Genomic DNA, 20,641 nt, shown 5'->3' with positions numbered 1-20,641 from the left:
CAAAAAATAAATGTTCTTGGAAACCTGGAAAAAAAGAAATCAAAACTAAAAATGTTGGTTTATTATAAACCAAAGATGATTGCCTCAAAAAAAGAAAATGGTAACTCCCAATGTCCACAGGACACTTTCGTAGACAAACACTTACAAACAAGATAACCCACCCGCAAAATATAAAACTTTCCCAAAATGTGCATTGTACTGAATCATCATAAAATGCGTATCATAACAGAGTATAACATAGTGAAACATTTGTAAAAGAGTGTACAAAACCCCCAAATTACACACAATAAAAAACACTAGTATTAATACAACTAAATGTACAAAAACAATATATGTAACATCTAGACCTCCAATAACCTCAAAAAGCTTAAAGAACCTTTAAAAGGGACTGACCTGTTCTGAAGCACAGCAACACCTTACCACAACCTTGATCCTGGAAGCAGACTAAAAATGACAAATAGAGTACAAAATATAAGGAAGTGGTAAAAAAAAAATGGCCACTAAATAAAATTAAAAAACAGACTATCTCCCCATAGGAATAAATGAGAAAATTGAAAAGTGCTGAAAAAATGTATTTAAAAATGTTTGGAAAAAATTCAGGTAAAATGTCAAATATAGTTATATAAAATGTGAAAAAAATGTAAAGTATAAATTAAATAATAGTAGAAAATATATACAATTATTTAAAACTTACTTAAAAATATGTGAAAATAATATTGAAAATATATATATAGCAATATATGAAAAGTTTTTTTTAAACAGTCAATATTTAAATTTTTTAAAATATACACTGTAGAGTGTAGTAGCATAGAGTAGAGTAGAGTGCAGTAGGGTGGAGTGATGCACAGTAGAGTGTCATAGAGAGCAGTGGTGTAGAGTGGTGCAGAGTGCAGTGGCATAGTGAACAATAGAGTGGCATAGAGTACAGAGTTGCAGAGTAGAATGGAGTGGTGTAGAGTGCAGTGACAGAGTGCAATGGTGCAGAGTAGATTAGTGTTGAGTGCGAGTGTGTAGAGTGCAGGCGTTTAGAGTAGAGTGGTGCAGAATGCAGTGGAATAGAGTAGTGCGGAGTAGAGAAGAGTGGCATATAATGCACTGCATGGAGTTGCATAGAGTGAAGCAGAGCGTCGTAGTGTGCAGTGTCGTACAGTGGATTGTTTGAGAGTAAAGTGGCATAAAGTGGATTGGTGCAGGGTAGGGTTGAGTGGTGGTGGGTTGAGTGGAGTGGTCTAGACTGAAGTGGGGTAGAGTGAAGGGTGTACACTGGTGTAGAGTACACTGGCATAAAGTAGAGTGGTGCACAGTAGAGTAAAGAGGCGTAGATTGAAGTGGCATGGGGTGGTGCAGAGTAAAATGGAGTGGTGTAAAGTAGAGTACGCATGGTTTGGTGGTGCACTGCCATTACAGACAACATATCTTTAATTGTAATAACCATTACATTTGCACAGCCAGCTTTACCGATAAAAGTAAACAGCTCACAAATGATAATGTGTGGATATATCATCACCTAGTGTATTGATTTGTTTTTGTCATATTAAAATATTTGTTTCCACAATACTTCAGAATTACAAAAATGTAATTCATTTGTGCTTTCCTAATTCTGATATATTCTCAAATGTCTGCAAAGTTCATTAGAGACATTTAAGCTTTGTTGTGTGCTAGAAAAAAAAGATTTCTCAGCAAGTTTATTACATAAATTGTCTCACTTTGAAGTCAGAGAAAAGAAATGTAAACACCAAGCTTCCTCAGAAGACAAAGCCTCACATTTGACCTCTCTTTCAATGCACAACAATTGTGACAAAATAAGAACAAGATTTAAAGGCCTATTTACAGAAACCGTGCACTGATGGAAGACTACAGTCAATAGGGTTTGGGCAAGGGAAGGGACAAACTCAACCAGATAGTCTAAAACAAATAGGGCCAGCAAATAGAAAGCATGCAAATATGAGTTACAAATCACAAAGACATTGGTAAAAAACTGACAGAATGCATTCCCAGGGAAGCTTTCCAAATGTCCCCAAGATGTTGTTAGTAAAACAGGTAGGTGGGCTGTCTGGTAGGCTTCGACCTAACAGGTATTGAACATTAATAGGGTGACATTTACTATTCTTTTTTGGATTTACACAAACTTGTGGATGGTGTTGGAAACCAAAGGGGTGACATTTACTATTCCCACTTTAAACTACACAAATTTGAGGAAGGTGTTGGAGACTAAAGTGGTGACATTTACTATTCCACTCTAATCTATACCAATTTGAGGAAGGTGCTGGACACTAAAGGGGTGACATTTACTAATCCCACTCCAATCTATGCCAATTTGAGGACAGTGCTGGACACTAAAGGGGTGACAATTACTATTTCCACTCTGACCTGTGCCAATTTTTGGAAGATGTTGGGCACTAAAGGGGTGACATTTACTATTCCCACTACACCCTATACCAATTTTTGGAAAATGTTGAACACTAAAGGAGAGAAATGTACTATTTCCACTACAATCTACAACATTCTATACAGGATGCTACCAACTAAAAATGTTATATACACAATCATTATTCCATACTTACACAAAATTCTAAATATATAAAATAAACTACAATTCACTACCCAAATCTACACCTGCGTGCCAGTGAGTGGTACACAAACCTGAGAGGACTTCTGGCAGCATTTCCAGCAACCCCACAGACAAAGCTGCTCTCTGCTGATGAAGGGCTTACCCAGAAACACATGTCCAAAGATTTACAGCACTTGCTCACCTACTAAGGGGGCAGTCTTGGTCAGTGTGTGATAACGAAGCTCTCGGGAGATCTTGTTCGCAGATCGGTGAACTCGGTGGCGAACTCAGCAGCTGTGCGCGCTGCTCTGGCTCCAGCTCCAGCGGGCAAGTGCCCCCGTGACCCCGGGCCATCTCCCTCTCTTTTTGCCAGGACGGGACGGCGGTCAGAGGAGCCCAAAGGTGCACAGACAGTGCGTGAACCGCGGAGGCTTGGCGGTACAGCAAGGTGCCTAGGAGTGGTGCCTGGACTCCGCCTGGACACCGCCTGGGCCGCCTGGACTGTTGGAGGCAGGTGGAGCACCGGAGGAGCCCGGAAGAGCCCAGAAGGAGCCCAGGAGAAGCGTGGGAGTCGTGGGAGCCGCAGAGGCTCGGAGGCTCAGCAGTGCAGGAGCGACGGTGACAGAAAAACCATGAGTTGTTTCACCACGACGTTGCATGGACACTTGCCCGGACTGCCAGAGGCAGGTGGCCTGTGGATCGCGACCTGGCAGGGGGCCGTGCTACATTGGCAGCTAGCTATTTTGTGGTGATTGAGAAGTGGGTCCTCTGGGCTTGGAGAACCCTCCCCATCTTCTTGGTTTTGTTTCGCCTTACCTTGTCCTTGCTTCACTCTTCTGGTCACAGAGTTTGAAGCAACGTAGATGCGAGTGCGGCTTATCGTCCTACGTCGTGTTTTCTGTTAAAGCTCCCCAGGAGTATCAGTCAAGGAAAAGCCGAAAGCACGGAACAAAAGGTCCCTGTTTAGACGAAGTCTATATTGTTATAATCAACCTTGGGAGTGCCCTGTTTGGCAACTAAAGTCTCTGGATGTGCCTTGGTTTGAGATTCGGCCTGCCTAAAGTACCTTTTGGCTTACCATATCTCTCCCTATCTTGGAAAGAATCAATACGCAGACAAAGAGCCTGAGGGGCACGAATACAGGAGCAGAAATGTAAAAGAAAGGCAAAAAAATTGTCGTCCAGGTGTCCAAGGTAATCCCTTTCCTGGACATGACGGCTAAACGTCTTCGAATGGGCAGAGCCTTTCTTAATCAGGCATGTAAAAAGACTAAATCAAATCCTCTAGGAAACAAGAGCAGGTCCCACCTGAGTACTAAAAATTGCTGTACAATCCTGCTTTTTCTGCATAAGGAGATCCCTGATGATTTCTCTTCCAAGAAGGAAGTTTTTGCAACTTCTGATGGTCCTGTTATTTCCGGAACTGCTTTGGCTCCATCTCCCCCTAATGGGCAGTCGCCCATTGCTGGGGGGGACCTGGATAATACGATGCTCTCTCCCGCCTACTCGGGTCCCCCCCGGATATAGGGGATTTCACCTTACCGGACATTGAAATGAAAGGAGCATATGACGTAAAGAGCATCTCCTCTTGCTGCGCGTCCCCGTCCTTAGCCGGAAGAAAGGAATCTCCTCGTCTAAGACTTATAAACAGTACACGGAGTGCTCCTTATCTCCAGCTTTTCCTTCTCTTTCCCCTGAGTTTTTGTTCTCTAGAAATTTACCAAGTGCTCCTTTGGACCAACATACATTATTATCGAAGTCTTTTAAATGCTTAGAGAGAATACTATCTTCTATTTTAGCGCTGTTATAAAAATCGATAAATAGCTTTGACCATTCTCAAGACACCCTACTGGCTATTTTGAAAGCCCTGACTGGCCAAAAGAAGGAGGATCTAACTTTGATAGAGATAGCTCAGATGCTTGCAAAGGAAGCTCCCAACGAACTGGGGGTAGTCGTCCTAGTATACCATTGTGCTCCTCAGATGTAATGTTGAACGAGAACTCCTCTGAATATCCAGTCCAGTCTATCAAGGGAACCCAGGCTGGTAAACCACGAGTGTTGCTTATCCCCGTGAGATGTGAGGAAACTTTCAACTTTGAAAACATTGACTATTCTCTGAAAACTTATTTTCTCCTGCACTTCCTCAGTTGAGTTCCTCTGTGCCAGTAAAAGTGGAGTTAAAGCCACCCTCTCCAGTGGTCCCGTTCCCTATTTTTTTAACACAGACTAAGATCCTTCCCATCCGCTCAACTGTGGAGCACAAGAGGAATGAATCTTTTAAGAAAGTAGACAATGTAGGGAATTTAGGAAAGCCTTTAAAGGGAAAAAGCTGGGAAGAAAAGCTAAAAAGAGAATTTCCAAAAGAAGACCTAAGAAAGTAAAGTTCAATGTTCAGACTCCTGCAGGAATTCCTTCTCCCATGGAAGACAACAATAAAGTCCCATCGGAGGATAGGCCTATCAATTGGAAAGACTCAGAAGACTTAGTACCCCCCTCTTCTAGGGATGAACTTGATTTAGTTCCCTTCTGGGATCCTCCTTTGGATGGATTAGATGAATTATAAACTGTAAAGAAGGTTACATCTTCTCTTAAACCACACGCTGATTAATTTTGTAATTTGCAAACAAATGTAATAACTTTGCATTTAATTCCTGACAATTTGGCTAGTGGAGCAGTCAATTGCGAGATGGATAATCCTTCCAGTCTCTCTGAGATGACATGGTGCCTTGAGTTTTGTGCTTTATTTGATTCCAATTTACTTTTAAACCGTTCTCTTTTAATATTATGTTTTAGAGATATACCGGAGTTAAAATTAATCAAAAGAGATTACATCTCTTGTGTATTCCTGATGCAGGGTCTCGACTCTGTAAAGACAAGAGTTTGGTTTTATTCCAAAACCATTGTAAATTTAATTTTAGTAAATTGTGAACAACTGCAATGTAGAGGCATTGATGTGGTCCCCGTCAGGAGTAAGGATTACGATCTGTGTAGAATGCAGTTCTCTACTGCTCCTTGTATGAATAAAAGTAATCTTTTGTGTGGGAGAGAATCCCCCGTTCCCTCCTGGGAAAATGTTATGGTCTCTCTTTACCAGGGAGGAAGAGTGGTGAAGCTCGTTAAAGATGTCCCATCCACTTCCTGGTCTTCCTCCAAGGATAACTGGAGCTGGCTGGCAGGGGCCTTAAGTAATACCAGGGCAAATGGGAAACTACTACAACAGGGCGTTTAACCATAATCTCCATGTGGTCTCTTGGAATGCTGCTGGACTAGAGAAACACACATGTAAATTACATCAGATCTGCTCTCTCCAAGCAGATATATTTGCATCCAAGAGACCTGGAGTGTAACTAAATTCTCTTACCCGGGGTACACGGCCCTTTGTCAAAAGGCACAGCTGTCCAGGATGGGGCATGCAAAAGGGGGTACTGCTGTACTTTTAAAAGATAAGTATAAATGGGAGTTCGAAATTATTCTGGTTTTACAATATTCGTATCAGATAATTAAAATTGTTCCTCCATTGGAGGATGGCAGGAAAATGCCATTGCTACTGGTAAATGCTTATATTCCCCCTGAGAAGGAGTATGCTAGGATGTTATTGCACTTGCTGAATTGTATTTCTTCCTTTTTAAGTTCTCATGAAACTGCATTCAAAGTATTGATCTCGGGGGATTTAAACTGTAAAATTTCTAACCTATCCCTTTTCACTTTTCGTGATACTGAGAGGGATTTTTTCCTCAATATTCTTCCTATCCTATTTCCTACAAGAATTAGGACTGACAAAAGTGGGCATATTTTATTACAAGGCATGAGGGAACTTAGCTGTATAATTCTGAATGGCCGTTTCCAGTCAGATTCTACTGCAGCCTTTACTCATAAATCTCGCCTGAGTAACTCCATCATTGATTATCTCTTGGCCTCCTACCCCTTAGCACAAGTAGTGGAGGATATCACTATTATTGATACTTTATTTAGTGACCATAAGATTTTGAGCCTTATGCTAAAACTCTAAATGTTGCCTATTGAGACTTGGAATTTTAAGGGCCTCAACGTCAATCTTAATAGGAAAACAGATAGAATCTATTGGTCTCCTTTGAAAACTTTATCTATGAAAGAATCACTTGAAAGGGTTTTGAGAACTTTTGATGACTGGCATGAAGATCCGTTAAAATGTTTTTCTTAATTCATGGGAAATTGCATTCAGAGAGTCCAGTCACATTGCACTAAACCCCCACAGAAGAAAGTAATGCTCCCTCTTCTCCTTTTGAATAGGGAAATTAATAGACTGGTTAGGTTGCAGCACGGATGGGAATCTGCGGAGAGGAGTAGAAGAATTTCCCTTCTCAAGAGGAGAAGAGCACGGGTGAAGGAGGGAATAAGGAAGGAGGAGGCAGATCAGCGTTGGATAGACCCAAGGGAGGCAGCCAGGGCTAAAAATGTTCGTAAATTTTGGTCACTCATCTCTGAAGGCTGTGGCTCACGTAAAACCTTGTCAGCCCCTCCGATAAGCCGAGTCAGAATGGAGGGATTACATTGTCTCCCTGTATGCGAAAAATGAGGAAGTTGAGCTAGTTGAACTGGACCTTAAGAGTGGCTGTAGGTTGGAGTTTGAAGCTTTTGGTACCCCTTCAATTTCTGAGATAGAGGGGTTTATAAGGTCGATGAGGGCCTCGGGAGCAATGGGCCCTGATGAGGTCCCAATGGCCGTAATAAAAAAAGAGCCCTTGCTCTGGGCAAAGATTCTTAACCCAGTATTTGACTCCTGTTACTCGAGTGGTATAATTCCGGGGTCTTGGAAGGGGAGTATTATAGTCCCCCTGAATAAAAAGGGTGATAAATCTTTACCTATAAATTATCAGCAAATAGCCCTATTGGACGCCGTTGGTAAGATCTTTGCTGAAAGCATACTAGTGCATTTAACAACCTGGGTTGAAGAAAATGTGATTCCTGATATTGAACAAGCAGGCTTTAAGAAGAAGCACAATACCCTAGATAATATCCTTTTAATGCAAACGATAAATGAAAAGTATGTCCTGGTTAGAGGTGGGGTAGTATATGCCACTTTTATTGATTTTTATACAGCGTTTGACAAGGTAGACCGTAGGATATTATGGATGAAATTATCAAAATTGGGGGTTCCTACAAATTTGCTACGCTTAATTATTGCCCTGCACTCTTCAACATGGTGTAAAGTACTGCTTGGTGGAGAGCAGGGTTTGTACTCAGAATTCACGACAAAGAATGGTTTAAAACAGGGCTGCCTGTTGGCACCCCTGCTCTTTTCTTTATACATTCATGACCTTCCCAAGGTTTTCCACCTATGATTGGAGGCGTTTCAATCTCGAGCCTCCTCTATGCGGATGACATTGTGGTATTGGATCTCACTCCGAAAGGTCTTAACAGGCGGCTGGCTGCCTTACATGATTTCTCGAAACAGCATCACTTAAAAATAAATGTGTTAAAATCTCAAGTGGTATGCTTCTTGGGGAATAAATCCCGAAAAGAAATTAACTTTACATGGTCTGTGGGTCAGCAGAGCTTGGAGCGGGTGAACTCCTATTGCTTTCTGGGAAAAATGTTATGCTGTTCCCTTACTGATTGAGATCATATGGATAATAACATCAACAAGGCTCTGTCGCAGTCCCATGGGATATTAGATTTTTATAATGCTGTGGGTCTGCGGCATTTTTCCTACTTACTCTCTGTTTATCAAGCAAATATTCCGTACACCCTTCTGTATGCCATAGAAAGAATAGCAATTACAAAATGGGAGTTTTTGAACAAGATAGAAGGACGGATTTTAAGAATACTGGTCTCCTGTAATAATTTGGTTTCGGTGTCAGCCTTAAGGCTAGAATTCGGCATCAAGAATATTTATACACAGGGCCTAGCTGCGGTAATTCGGAGAGCCTTCTGCCTAGTGCAGAGTGCAGAGTCCTCTTTAAGATTCCTAGCAAATAAAGAAATATTTGGCTCATTAAGAGATAAATCTCAGTTTTATAGAAATTTTAACCTTGCTATGCAACTACTGCAGCTAGATGGTCACTTGTTTCTATCTCAACTCCCCTTGTCCTTTAAAACGAGCCTAAAAGAGTCGACTAGGACCAAAAGCTTCTCTTTGGACATGGAGTTTTGTAAAACAAAATGGAGGCTAAGCACTTTAACTAGCGTGGTGATTTTTAATTATCCGCAACCCTACTTGTGGTGGAATTTACCTCATGGAGTAAGACGTTTTTTCATCCTGTTGAGATTCAATAAATTTCCTCTCAAAGACGTAACTGCTAAGTGGGATAGATCCTCGAACATTTGTGATTTCTGCCAGTGGGGGATACAAAACTTTAGTCATGTTTTATTTTTTGTCCGAATTTAGTTGAGCTAAGGAAAAAATGGTTGAAACCGGTATGTGCTAATCTCAATATATTTTCACCAGATGAGATACTGAAATTTATGTATAATCCTCCGAACGAAATATTTTGTTTTGGGATTTTTACATTTTTTAAGTCTTTTTTAAATCTTTATTGAACTTATCTTTCCTCTGGTGGACATACTGAGATTGAGGTTGCTACAATCTTAAAACTCTAAGAGATTTTACAGCGTGGGACGAATTGTTTTGGGCTCTTCTAGGACCTATCTGTTTTGTCGTATGTATTAAACCTTTTTGTGGGCTTGTATCTATTCCTTTTAATGTTGGGTCTTGTATCATAATGCTAGTCTTTGAACTTTATATGTGCAATCAGGTAGAGGGGGAAGCAAACAAAAGTGATCAAACGATAGGCTTTACCGATGGTCGCCGCTTCCTGTGAAAATATGGTATGATTTCTTAAGTTACAAGTGACGGGTGGTGACCTGCTTATATTGTATTGTAAAGACAACCTCGTTTTCCTCTGCTCCTTGTTTTTATGTATAGTATTTAAGTTAGTCAGTATATATTTGGTATGGGTTTTATTCTTTTTATCTTCTGTATTGTAGATGAATGTACATGTGGACCTCTTTGGAGTTCCAAATCGTGAAATAAAATTGATTGTTTGATACCCAAATCTACAAACCAATATATTTATATTCAAATATTAAATTATAAAATATTTTTAACACTATTAATAAATATTATATTTATGAAATAATTTACTACCATTGCTACACGTAAAAACATCAAATACAAAATAAACTCATAATCTAAAATGAATCATAAATATTAAAAAATAACATCACATTTCAAAATATAAATAAAATATGCAAAAAATAACATCATTGTTAATCAAAAATGTAAAGTCAATATTTTATTAACCAAGTTGTATAATTGTTAAACTTTATAAAATGTATTTTTACATATTTTTTATTTTTTCAATTTACATTTTTTTAATGTTTACTATAAGTTCATATTTTATTATGATAAATATACATTTAATTAATTATAAATAAATATTTGTTAGTGGTATGATTGCTACAAAATAAACTTATAATTGCAACAACATTAATTTGCATATTATTTAAAGAAATTGACATTACATTTACTTTAAAAAATCCACTTTAAAAATCTCCCCAACCTTATCCCCCAAAAGCCTAATATCCCACTGCTAAAAAATATAAAGTCATTGTTCTTCTACATTAATACAACTAAAAACACAAATGTCAACAATTTCATAAACACAAAATTATCTTAATAAAAAAACAAACTTAAAAATTAATAAATATATACAATAAAACACACTACAATAAATGACATACAAAATAACACAAATTATATTACATACAATATTTTCTAAATTAATATTTTTACAATATTAAAAACAAAACTTAAAATAATATTTTTACCTTTGATATTCTGTTGACGATATTTTTGACATCCCGATATTCTTGAAACAATATTTTTGTATCACAGTATTTTTTTTCGACATTTTGTCCAAACAGTCTTTTAGCCAAGGTCATGTCCTTGCTTCAAGCACCGAGGCCAGGTATATAGGGGAGTTACTTTAGTTCACAACAAATAGTGGACACCTGGGGACACGCCACACATCAAGTAATCAAGCTTAGAAAGGAGCATGATGCAGCCTCTAGGTATCAATTTCAGAGGTATATTTCTCTAATAACTCACTACTTTAAAAACCGTCTCAAGGCTCTGGCTCAGCATATTGAAGCTATTGCTTGCCTCGTCTTTGCCTGCTATTTTATTATCTAAGTCTCTCCCTCAACCTATGGCTTGGAGCCTGGTTTTGAATGGTGAAGGTAAATATGCTGTTTTGTGGAGGTACTCCTCTAGAGGGTTCTCCGCTGCTGGGGAATTAGCCACCAACATTATCCATATAGTTACTGTATGGTAAGGGTAATCCTGTTGACAGATTCTGAACTGGTGACGAATCCTCCAAAAGAGGAATTTCTACAAAATCCATAAATCTGTGGAGGAGGTGGACATTCCTTACTCAACTAATCTCTTCCACTGTTATGAGCAGAGGAAGATGCAATCCTTTGTGTTCTGCGCCTTCTTTCTATATTACACATGGCTGCTTCCCCATTTGATGAGTGGCCTGATTCACAACCAAATAAAGGTTTTAGCTGTAATAGAATAAGCCTAATGTGATAATACATTTCTTTAAAATAAATTAAATAAAGGACATCTTCCAGATAGCAAAACATATGGTTAAAGAGACAGGGCATCTTTACCCAGCAAGAGCAAAGCATGGTGAATTTCTTTCATCACATTCCTGTAAAGCGCCTTCTGCCATTCATCGAAACGTTTCCACTCCTCCGCAGAGAAATAGGCAGAAGCATTGCAGAAGACAACCTGGGTCAAACAGAAAATATTACACCAATTATCGAAAAACTAATTTTGGTAAAACTGAATACAAACAAATGTGTCATCTATACCCCATTCAGCCTCTAATGCCTTCTATTACTTCTTTTGATCAGTTAAAGGTGTGGAAAGGGGTTGGTAAATAGATTATGTGGAGATACAAATAATGCTTTTGTGACAACCCAAGTGGGTTTTGCTACTGGCTTATTTGCACCCTGGTGATTACACAGGCAACCATCTGCGCAGGAGATAAACCAGTTGCCTCTCTACAGACACTGCATTCCATTTTATCAATACGAGTAGTTGCACCACTATATATTGAATTAGGATGACAATTGCATTTCTTTGTTATTAGGGGTTTTGCATAATACGAGTCCCAGCCATTTAGGGCTTTAGGGAGCCATGATGGATTATGTGCTTGTTTGAGGCTTTTCTCAGAGAGTAGTGACCCTTGCCAACTGAGGGGGTTGTCCTCAGAAGATATTTGAGACAAGCACATATTTCCTTACACAATTCAACAGCTGAACTGCGGAAGTATAAATCCTGTGTGCAGTGTACATAAGATGCTAGTGTATTCGAGAAATATGGCTTGAGTATAAGACATCCACATGCCCAAATACAAGTTAGCAATATGACTTTATATGCAAGGATTATGTAAGGCTAGGGTGCCAGTCCTTCCCCAATCAAACACCACTCCCAGGCAAACCTGCCAGTGGGCCATGTGGTTTAGTTCTGAAGCTCCTCCTGATTTTAGGAATCCTGGGCCTTTGCCAGAAAAGAGACACGTCTTCAAGGTTTTGTGAATATCTGTCTCACCTGGAAATAGCGTTTTGAGGTGATATTACGAAGCAGGGGTTCAATCTGTCGGCACTGCAGCCATAGCAAGGCAAAGTATTCTTCACTAGGTCAATGCTAAACTGGTATGCAATGGCGAATTTGAAGACGGTACAAAAAGCAAAACACTGACATATTTGGACACCACTGGCAGATAAGTACCTTGTTTGAGTTGGTGGTCTCCCATCCCAATGGGCTCTCGCTTGTGTTTGCAACTTGATAAATGTGTGTTTTGGGTCAAGGGGCATTTGTCCCGCTAGGGCAAGTTATCTCTTTAAGTCAGAGATGGCGCCTATTCCACTGAGGACTCTAGGGAGTGCAAGTCTTGGTTGCCCGTTGTTCAGATCAGAGAGCGCCTACACCATTGAGGTTCTCTGCTCTGTCATATGGGGGATAGATCCTTATTTCAATCACAGGAAGCACTAGTGCAATAGCTGCCTATGTATGGTTAGTATTGGCATACATCTTTGTTTGGGTCAGAAATTGAATTAATTGCCCCTTAACCTGCGGTTGTGTTGAGGACACGTTCGCAGAATATGCGTCTGCACGAAGTGACCTCGGGAAAAAGCATTCTGGGCTATTCGGAAGTGTGTGCTTCCCAAAAAACATAGTCCAAGAAGGGATTGGGTGAGGTATGTTTTTGGGTGAAGCTTAGGGTGTTATAAGGAAGGGTAAAGAGGGGGACGTCTTTTCCACCTCTTATATCCGTCCCTGGATACGTTCAGTTTGGAATTTGAAGGGAGTGTGATGTTGAGTTGTTTGCTTTAAGGAAAAGGGCTAATGGGAAGATTAAGTGTTGGGGGTTTGTTAGGAATGTTTTTGTATAGTGAGGTTTCTGGTACGCTGTAAGACATTGAGCAGGATTATTTTGGTTTGTGATGCACACCTGTCTCATTAAAGCGGCCCTTACCAACTTAGTGGTATCCTTGCACTGCCCAACCCGAGCCATATGGTACAATAATGTGTGCATGTCTGTGAAAACCTTTAATTTGGGTTGCTGAGGCCCTGCCTCAGTGGCGCATACATGTTGTTTGTGTCCCATAAAGGCCTTAGTTGTTTGGTTAATCTTAGTTGTTGTCATATGGTACAACTACTAATAGGAATGTGCACTGTGTCCAGCTTAGGGCACATCTTTACTCCGTCTCCGACCACGTGGAGCACCAGCCTGGTAGGGCTCCAATTCACTTATTAAGTGGTTTGAGGTGTGCAGGAGTCTGATTGGGTGCCAGCCCTATACGTTGGAGGGCTCGCAGAAACCGTGGCAGAGCACTAATGGTATCTGTCTTGAACACACGTTGAAGCCCCTGCCTTGATGATACCCTCGCTATCAGTCAAGCGAGAACCTCGTCCTGTACTGTCCACATTCTACTCGTCATGTCTCATCTTTCCGGGGTGGTGTGGGGACCGCACCGGTCCTAGTGCGTTTTTAATTAACGTAACGTAGTGTGCTTAATCCTGTTAGAAGTTTACATCTGTCACTGATGAGGATTTTAAGAGTTTTCCTCTCTGTGTACATCTCTTGCTATGCTCACCTCCTCGGGCTGTTGACCAGACATGTCCCCCAGAGGCTCCTGCAAAGAAGACGCTTCCAATAATGGGGCGCAGTGTTCAACTGCTGCAGTCACCAGCATGGGGGGAGGTGCCGCTATTGAAAGCCAGGCGAGCGAGCACCTCCCTCCCTCTAAGCGCCACACGTGCACTCACTGCAGGCGCTCGGAGCCGGAGACACTGCTCCCTGGCACAGACTCCGAGAGGCAGGAACGTAACCGGTGATTAAGTAAAGTGCTCCAATACCTTCGGGTAGAGTTCGCGCTATGTAAAACTGCAAAAAAAAAGATGCTCGTGAGAAGGGCAGGAACAGAGCTCACTGTTTCTTCTGCCTGTCACTATGCTCGGTCATCCTACTCTCCGATCTTTACAGGAAGAAGGGGCGGGGTGTGGCCGGAGAGTGACCGAGAGGTGTGCATGCATATCCGCGTGTCTATCGACACACGCGTGTCTGTATCTATGTGTGTACTTTCCAAGGGCGTAGGAGACACTGCACTTCTGGGAGACGGTCACTGACAGCCTTTACTCTAAGAGACAAAGCACGAGCCGAGCTATCAAAACAGGCAGCTTACATAACAGATGTCATGAACAAATGTGATAAAAACGTTAAAATTACAAATATGTATTTTTTTAATTTTATTTTTCGGTGTCCCAATTAATTATATACGATAATCTCACTGAATTCGGTAACATTTTTGAACATCAATACCTCGTGACAACGTTGCCTTGAGTTACCCAAAATGCCAGTTGGTCATGTTCTTTAATTATACAGCCGATATTGTTATTAAATATGTGTGCGAAAATCGCATAATTACATAAATACTTCATGTAGCACTATATTGTTGCATTATTTATGCTTGTGTCAATTGTTAACGTAAAGGGGAATTTTGCACTAAAAAAAAGCACAAAAATACAATGGACGCAAACAACAGTCCCTCGCGTTCTGGTTGGTTACGCTTTTCCTGTGCATCTGCACGATAATTTTGCTGCAAACCCTAATTAATCAAGTGGGGAATATGGGATCGGTCCCCAGGATTCGAAGTTGCACACTGTGCTGTTCACAGACTAGGGTTAGACCCTCCGATTTCCGTTAAACACCAAAGGCCAGTGCATTATATTCAGATATTCAATTACTGATATTCAATTGGTGTAATCATGTGATGTTCAGTAAATACACTTATCACCTCTTAAATCAAAATGACAGTATACACCCATATATATGTGCATAGTCATAAAATATGAAGGGATGATTTTCTGTTTGGAATCAGTGGCAGCTGCTGCCAGGGACGGCCAGAGGGGCAGCACATGGAGCTGTGGGTGTGGGAGGGGTGAGGGTGGGGAGGGGAGGATATTAAAGAAGATAAAAAACACACCTGTGCTGCTGGAAGCCACCTGGGTGCTTCTCTGCTCCCCTCCCCACCCAATCAAGAAGCTTCTAACAGCATCAGAGAAGCCCCGGATTGGCCTGAGCGGGCTGAAATGCCGCTCAGGGAGGGAGCGGGAGCCTAAACTTGGTCTCCACCTGGCTGTAAAATAGAGCTCGGGTGGAGAGTTCTAAATGCGCATGCCGGTTTGGCTGGCCTCAGACGGTCGGCCAAACTGACATGTGCACTTAGAGTGCACCTAGGACTCCTCTTTCCGGGTGACGTGTGGGTTGCTGGCCCCGCCCGGCCCTAGAGTCAGCGGAAAAATAAAATAATAATAAAATCCTTTTACTATCATTTTATTTTACTGCCTTTCAGCAGCAGGGCGAAGATTCTCCACCATAGCGGAGGGGCTGCCCGTTAGGAATGTTTCTGCAAATACTGAACATCAAACACAGTGACAGCATAGGCCTTTCTGAAATGAGGCTGTACTTTGCAAACCTCTACTTAAACAGCTATAAACTATGGTGCAAACTCCGTGGGGGTTCAAGCCCCCTTCATTTTTTTGCTAATTACTTAATTGCTGTCACTGTGGTGTTCAGCCTTTCCTAAAAGTTTCTGTTTCTAACACCAACCAAGCCAGCAGATCCAGAAGTAACACAAAAATAAATAGCATCTCCTGTCTTCCCTTACTCTGCTGGCTGACCTAGGCTGACAGAGCGATTTTAGGAGCGGTTCAACACTTAAATGACTGCAATTAAATAATTAACAGAACAAAGAGGCCAAAGAGCCCACACAATTTGATCCTCAGGGTAAAGTGCTTCAAGTAGACAGGCAATGTGTAGCACTGATTCAGAGAGACATGTTCTGTCTGCAACTATACATTCTTCAGTTCCCAGTTCAAAATCAGAGGGGATATTGTCCCCTTTCAAAATCAAATCTTGGATATTCACTCCACACTCTACCACAGAGAAGAATGCTTGAGTTATTCCGATGAAAAAAGGCTAACACCGAGGTATGTCTTGCCTGGATGAACGAGAGACCCAGAACAGGATAAACCATTGAAAGCAATGTGGGTGATAGACGAAGAGAAAGGAGGGTTAAAAGAAATTAATGATATTCCAAAGCCAATAGCTTTAATTTAGATGAAAGTAAATTATTTGATAATGGTGAATGCAGTGGCGGGGCAAATAGAGGGGTCACAGTTCAGAAGTCCCTTGAGAGTAGTCAAAAATGCAGTTAAAGCTACAGGTGGTTGGATATGGAATCTCGTGTTTCATTTTTCAGAGACTTGGGTGTGACACCAAGTGGGGTGCGTTTTCATCATTATGACTTATAAACAGAGCTTGATATGACTTCAGAAGCTCAGCAATCTTGTGGTGAAGATAAACAAAATAAAAGATCTAGCAAAACATGCAAATAAACAGTATTTAAAGGGCTCTGTACTCAAACAAACTAGATGATATGTTCTTAAGGCAAATCCAAGTTCACCTTTAGTTTTTCTCTGTTCATGATCACGTCTTTTGTGCACTTTTAGTAACAAAAAAATTCTATATTTTTTCACTTGTTCGAAGTGCATGTGTGATCTCCTGGTCAGTGGTGTAGTGGTTGTTGAATGATATGGTCTAGAGTGTTCTGAGTGATGTAATGATTAATGTGAGAAAGGATTCAACAGAGAAGGTTAGGCAGTTGAAAAAAGGCAAAGGTGACCAGCGGATGGAGTATGGCGCAGAATGAGCTTTCTCCTGTATCAGCCTTGCGGTTCCTCTCTTGTTACTTCTTTGGTAAATGAAACTGCTATTAGTAGACCTCTCACAGGGGGAGAAGAGTAGACGAGGTCTGCAATGAGAAGTCCCGCAGAACTCCCCCAGAGGCTGATAGACCACTAGAATTGGGTTGTATGTGATTTAAAAGAAAAACAATTTCATAGAATAAAATTACTGAGAAAACAATTAATCTAAATTGTTTAATGGAAATTTTCAGAATGAATGGCATTTACCTTTTCATAGAAACCAATTAATAGAATATCTTTTTGGTCGAAATTGGCTTTGAAAAGTTATTTTTTGTGTGAACACAATGGTTGCCGGTCTACTTTTAGAAATAGCCTGAAATGTTTATTTCCATGCTTTACTTCAGGGGACTATATTTCATATTATATCCTTTACACTATCAAACAATGGCTTTGGGTGCTTTTAATTCAATCACCCATCACCACACATTAACATCATCCATTGCTGACCCATCAGAACCCCCAAGCACCATCAATACCTGCCCCCTAAAATCCCTCTCCACGGTTAAGCTACACTCATCCCTGAAGTCGAAAAGCCCTTTTTACCCCCAAAATTCCACCATCCCTGAAACATAAAATCACTACCCCTAATTCCACCCATTGATGAACCCTAAAAAACCTTTTCTACACCTAAACTCCAACCATCCCATACCATTAAAACACCTCAGCACACCCACACTCCAGCCATACCTGAACCTTAAAAAACCCTCACTGCCCTTAAACACCAGCCATCTATGACCTATAAGAACTCCTTGTGACCCTAAACTACTCATACCTGAAGTTTTCCCTAAAATTATCTTTCATGAACCATAAAAAGCCCTCTCTACATCTAAACTCCACCCATCCCTGAATCCTTATAACCCCTCACCACCCTAAACTCCACCCCATCCTGAAACCCAAAAAAACTCTTCACCACCCCAGCCGCTACCCATACTTGAACCTTAAAAACCCTCACAAGCCCTGAATCCATGAACCCTAAACCCCATCAACAGCCTTACACACCACCCATTCCTGAAACCTAAAAACACCTCACACACCTAAACACCACTTATTCAGGAACCCTAGAAGCCCCTCACCATCCCTACACTCCACCCTTCTCTGAACTCTAAAGCTACCTTTCTATGCCTGAACCCCAACTATTCCTGACCACTAAAAAACCCTCATCACCCTAAACATTACCTATCCCTGAACCCACAAACTTCACAGTACTCCTAAACTCCACCCAGAATTAACATAATTTTAGATTTTTCCTTAAAATTATCTTTCTTTTAAAATGTTTCCTTTAATTTTCGATTTTTTTGTATATCCTAAAAATTGTCTTTCCTTAAAATTGGTTTTCCAGGAGTTGGTTTTCTCCAAAGTGGTTTCTCAGTTTTCCATTAATTCACAGACATCCCTAGAATTGGGGTATGGAATTCTCATGGATCCTGCAAATCTTTTACAACAGACGCCTGAGAAGAATGTTATACTAAAGTAGATACATCTTAGATTACACCAATCACAGCTCCAGGCACATAAGCACATGGAATACCAGGTATGAAAAGCGTTTTAGAAAGCAAGAGTGCTTTGATACTCTCTGTCAGAAGACACAGTTCCTTGCAATAGCGAAAGGCAGATGGTAAACATTAACTGGTATCACGGAGGTGCAACGCATGAAAGGCTGCAGGGATGGTACAAAATCCTCTTTTGGATGATGGTTCAGGTGCTGTTTATGGAGTCTGTGGTTAAAATAAAACATTAGCTCTGTTGCCAATACCTTACAGCCACGGCAGCATTAGGCCCCAGACAGCAAGGTTGGGATAGATTCTTTTTGCAGAAGTGCCAATAAAGCATTACAGTGGGTAAGTAAGTGCATTGTGAAACGGTCATGGCAAAATGTATTCTGCTGGTAGTATGTGAAATTAGCATAGTAATGTGTACTTAATGAATGCAATGTCATTATGGCACCATAATATGCAGTCAATGAGGGCAATGTGAAACTATCATAGCAATGTCTACATTTCGTGGGCAGTATGAATTAGTAGAGCAACTTGTACTTAATGACATAAGTGCTACCTGCATAGGTGCATGGAAACGTGTCCTTACCTGAGGAAATTTGAAGCTTGCATGGTAATATTGAAAGTGACAGGCTGGCATATTAAGCAGACCTTTAACACATGTCAGAAGTAACTTGGGCCATTAAGTGCATTAGTAGAAACACTTGGCCACCGGTCTCGTGTAGGGCGTGTGCGCTATCCACCCATCTATGCATTAGCTAAGGCCCTTCAGGTTGGAGCACCTACCGCTTGGGCTTCCCAGTGACTGGGTGCCTTCTGCCTGTTACCACCACTTAGGAGGCTTGCCCAGAGGGACAGAAGTCTGTTAATTGCCCAAGAAGTGATGTGCCACAATAAACAAACAACCACCAAAGACATAATTTATAAAATAGCCAAATCAATAGCAAACAGATCCAATACATACAAAAATATTGCCAGATCAATAGAAATTCAATACATAAGAAAAAACAGGAGCACTTATATCAGGGTGAAGAAAGAGGAGAAGGAGACCAAAAGGGTAGTTGAGGACAACGGGCTTTGATAATTGGTGATCTCAATTATTGTTACTGTTCCCTATTCTTGTAATGTATAACACACGTGGAAATCATAAGGAGGAAGATAAAAAAAAAAAAATTGGGGGAGTTTATTTCCCCCATTGATTTGTGTTGAAGTGGGGGCAATTCCAGGCAGGAGAAAGTTAAATGAAAGTAACTTGTGGCTTTACATTTCAGGAGTCGGGGTCATTTTGCATGTATGATGTCATTCATCTTTTATTAGAGAAGTGAATTTAGGTACTGCAGCCGTGTAAATAGGGTGAATAAAGATGACGCATAATCCTTGCCTCCAGTCCTGACATAGAATCTCTGACTCTGGCAGGTATCTCTGCACCTATATTTGTGGGTTACGAGTAATTTCCACTAGAAATGGAATGACATGCAGACCTGAGAACACTGGGTCCAAATCCTTTCTCAGGGCACTAAAGGGTCCAGATCAGTACACATTTACCACCTGCTTCAATGTGTGGAAGTAACAGGAGGGTAAAACTGGTTTAATTTCAGGAACCTTTGTCTTCCCCCACCTTCAATGCTTCAGTATATGGGTGGGGTTAGGCCGGGCATGGCAGCTGTCTGCAGTCCCAGGTAGCAAGCCCAAGCTGGCTATCTCTGGGCACAGAACTCAAAATGATTGTGCCTGGAGATGGAAAACCTGGTCATTGCATAGTCAGAGACAGTGGTAAACGCACAGATGTCCAGCTCACAGCCTTGCCAAATGTAACATATCCATGCGTGCCAAAAGACCTGATTCAGGCAGGAGAATCATGCTTTTTCAAACCAAAAATTGCTTTAATTTGGCTGTCTCAACCCTGAAATTGCCTCTCCTTCAATAAAACTCCATTCCTCCAATTTCTTTTCAAAATCTCCCACCTTCCCGTTCGAAAATGTTGGCAATGTATGCACATCACAGGTTACACTGACACAAATTGTTAATCTCTGCATTGGAACAAGTTGTCACACAATTTAAAGAGCACCCCTGAGCTCAGCAGCAGTCATTTGTTTGTACCACCCAGTGTAAAAAGTTGTCAGTTGTCAGTGCGCTGAGAAAGTTTCTGGTGCTCAGAATTCGGCAGCTACCAATACCTACAGCCCAGTCAGAAGATAAATGTTCAAGAAAAGCTTGACAGTTGTCATGGTTAAATCTCAGGATAGTGTGAGATGATGGGTGGTTCCTGCTCTCC

The 20,641-nt window shown here is 41.0% G+C and overlaps 1 protein-coding gene across 3 annotated transcripts in view; it reads right to left on the bottom strand.

The window, feature by feature from the left end:
- LOC138288367 (zinc finger protein 862-like) overlaps positions 1–13,926 on the bottom strand; it is an 81,108-nt gene extending 67,182 nt beyond the window's left edge. For 2 of the 3 annotated variants that reach the window (XR_011202379.1, XM_069229928.1), the window contains exons 1-2: positions 13,702–13,926; positions 11,206–11,326 (exon numbers count right to left, since the gene is read on the bottom strand). Coding sequence is in view for 1 of the 3 variants with exons in the window: in XM_069229928.1 (XP_069086029.1) it covers positions 11,206–11,326; positions 13,702–13,800 (220 nt within the window). In the remaining 2 variants the exon portion in view is untranslated. The remainder of the gene's footprint in view (positions 1–11,205; positions 11,327–13,701) is intronic. The other variant, XR_011202380.1, reaches the window with a different exon arrangement.
- Positions 13,927–20,641: the final 6,715 nt, after the last annotated feature.

Source organism: Pleurodeles waltl, chromosome 4_1, assembly GCF_031143425.1.
Source record: "Pleurodeles waltl isolate 20211129_DDA chromosome 4_1, aPleWal1.hap1.20221129, whole genome shotgun sequence".
NCBI classification, from domain to species: domain Eukaryota; kingdom Metazoa; phylum Chordata; class Amphibia; order Caudata; family Salamandridae; genus Pleurodeles; species Pleurodeles waltl.
This window is presented reverse-complemented; position numbering and strand designations above follow the sequence as displayed.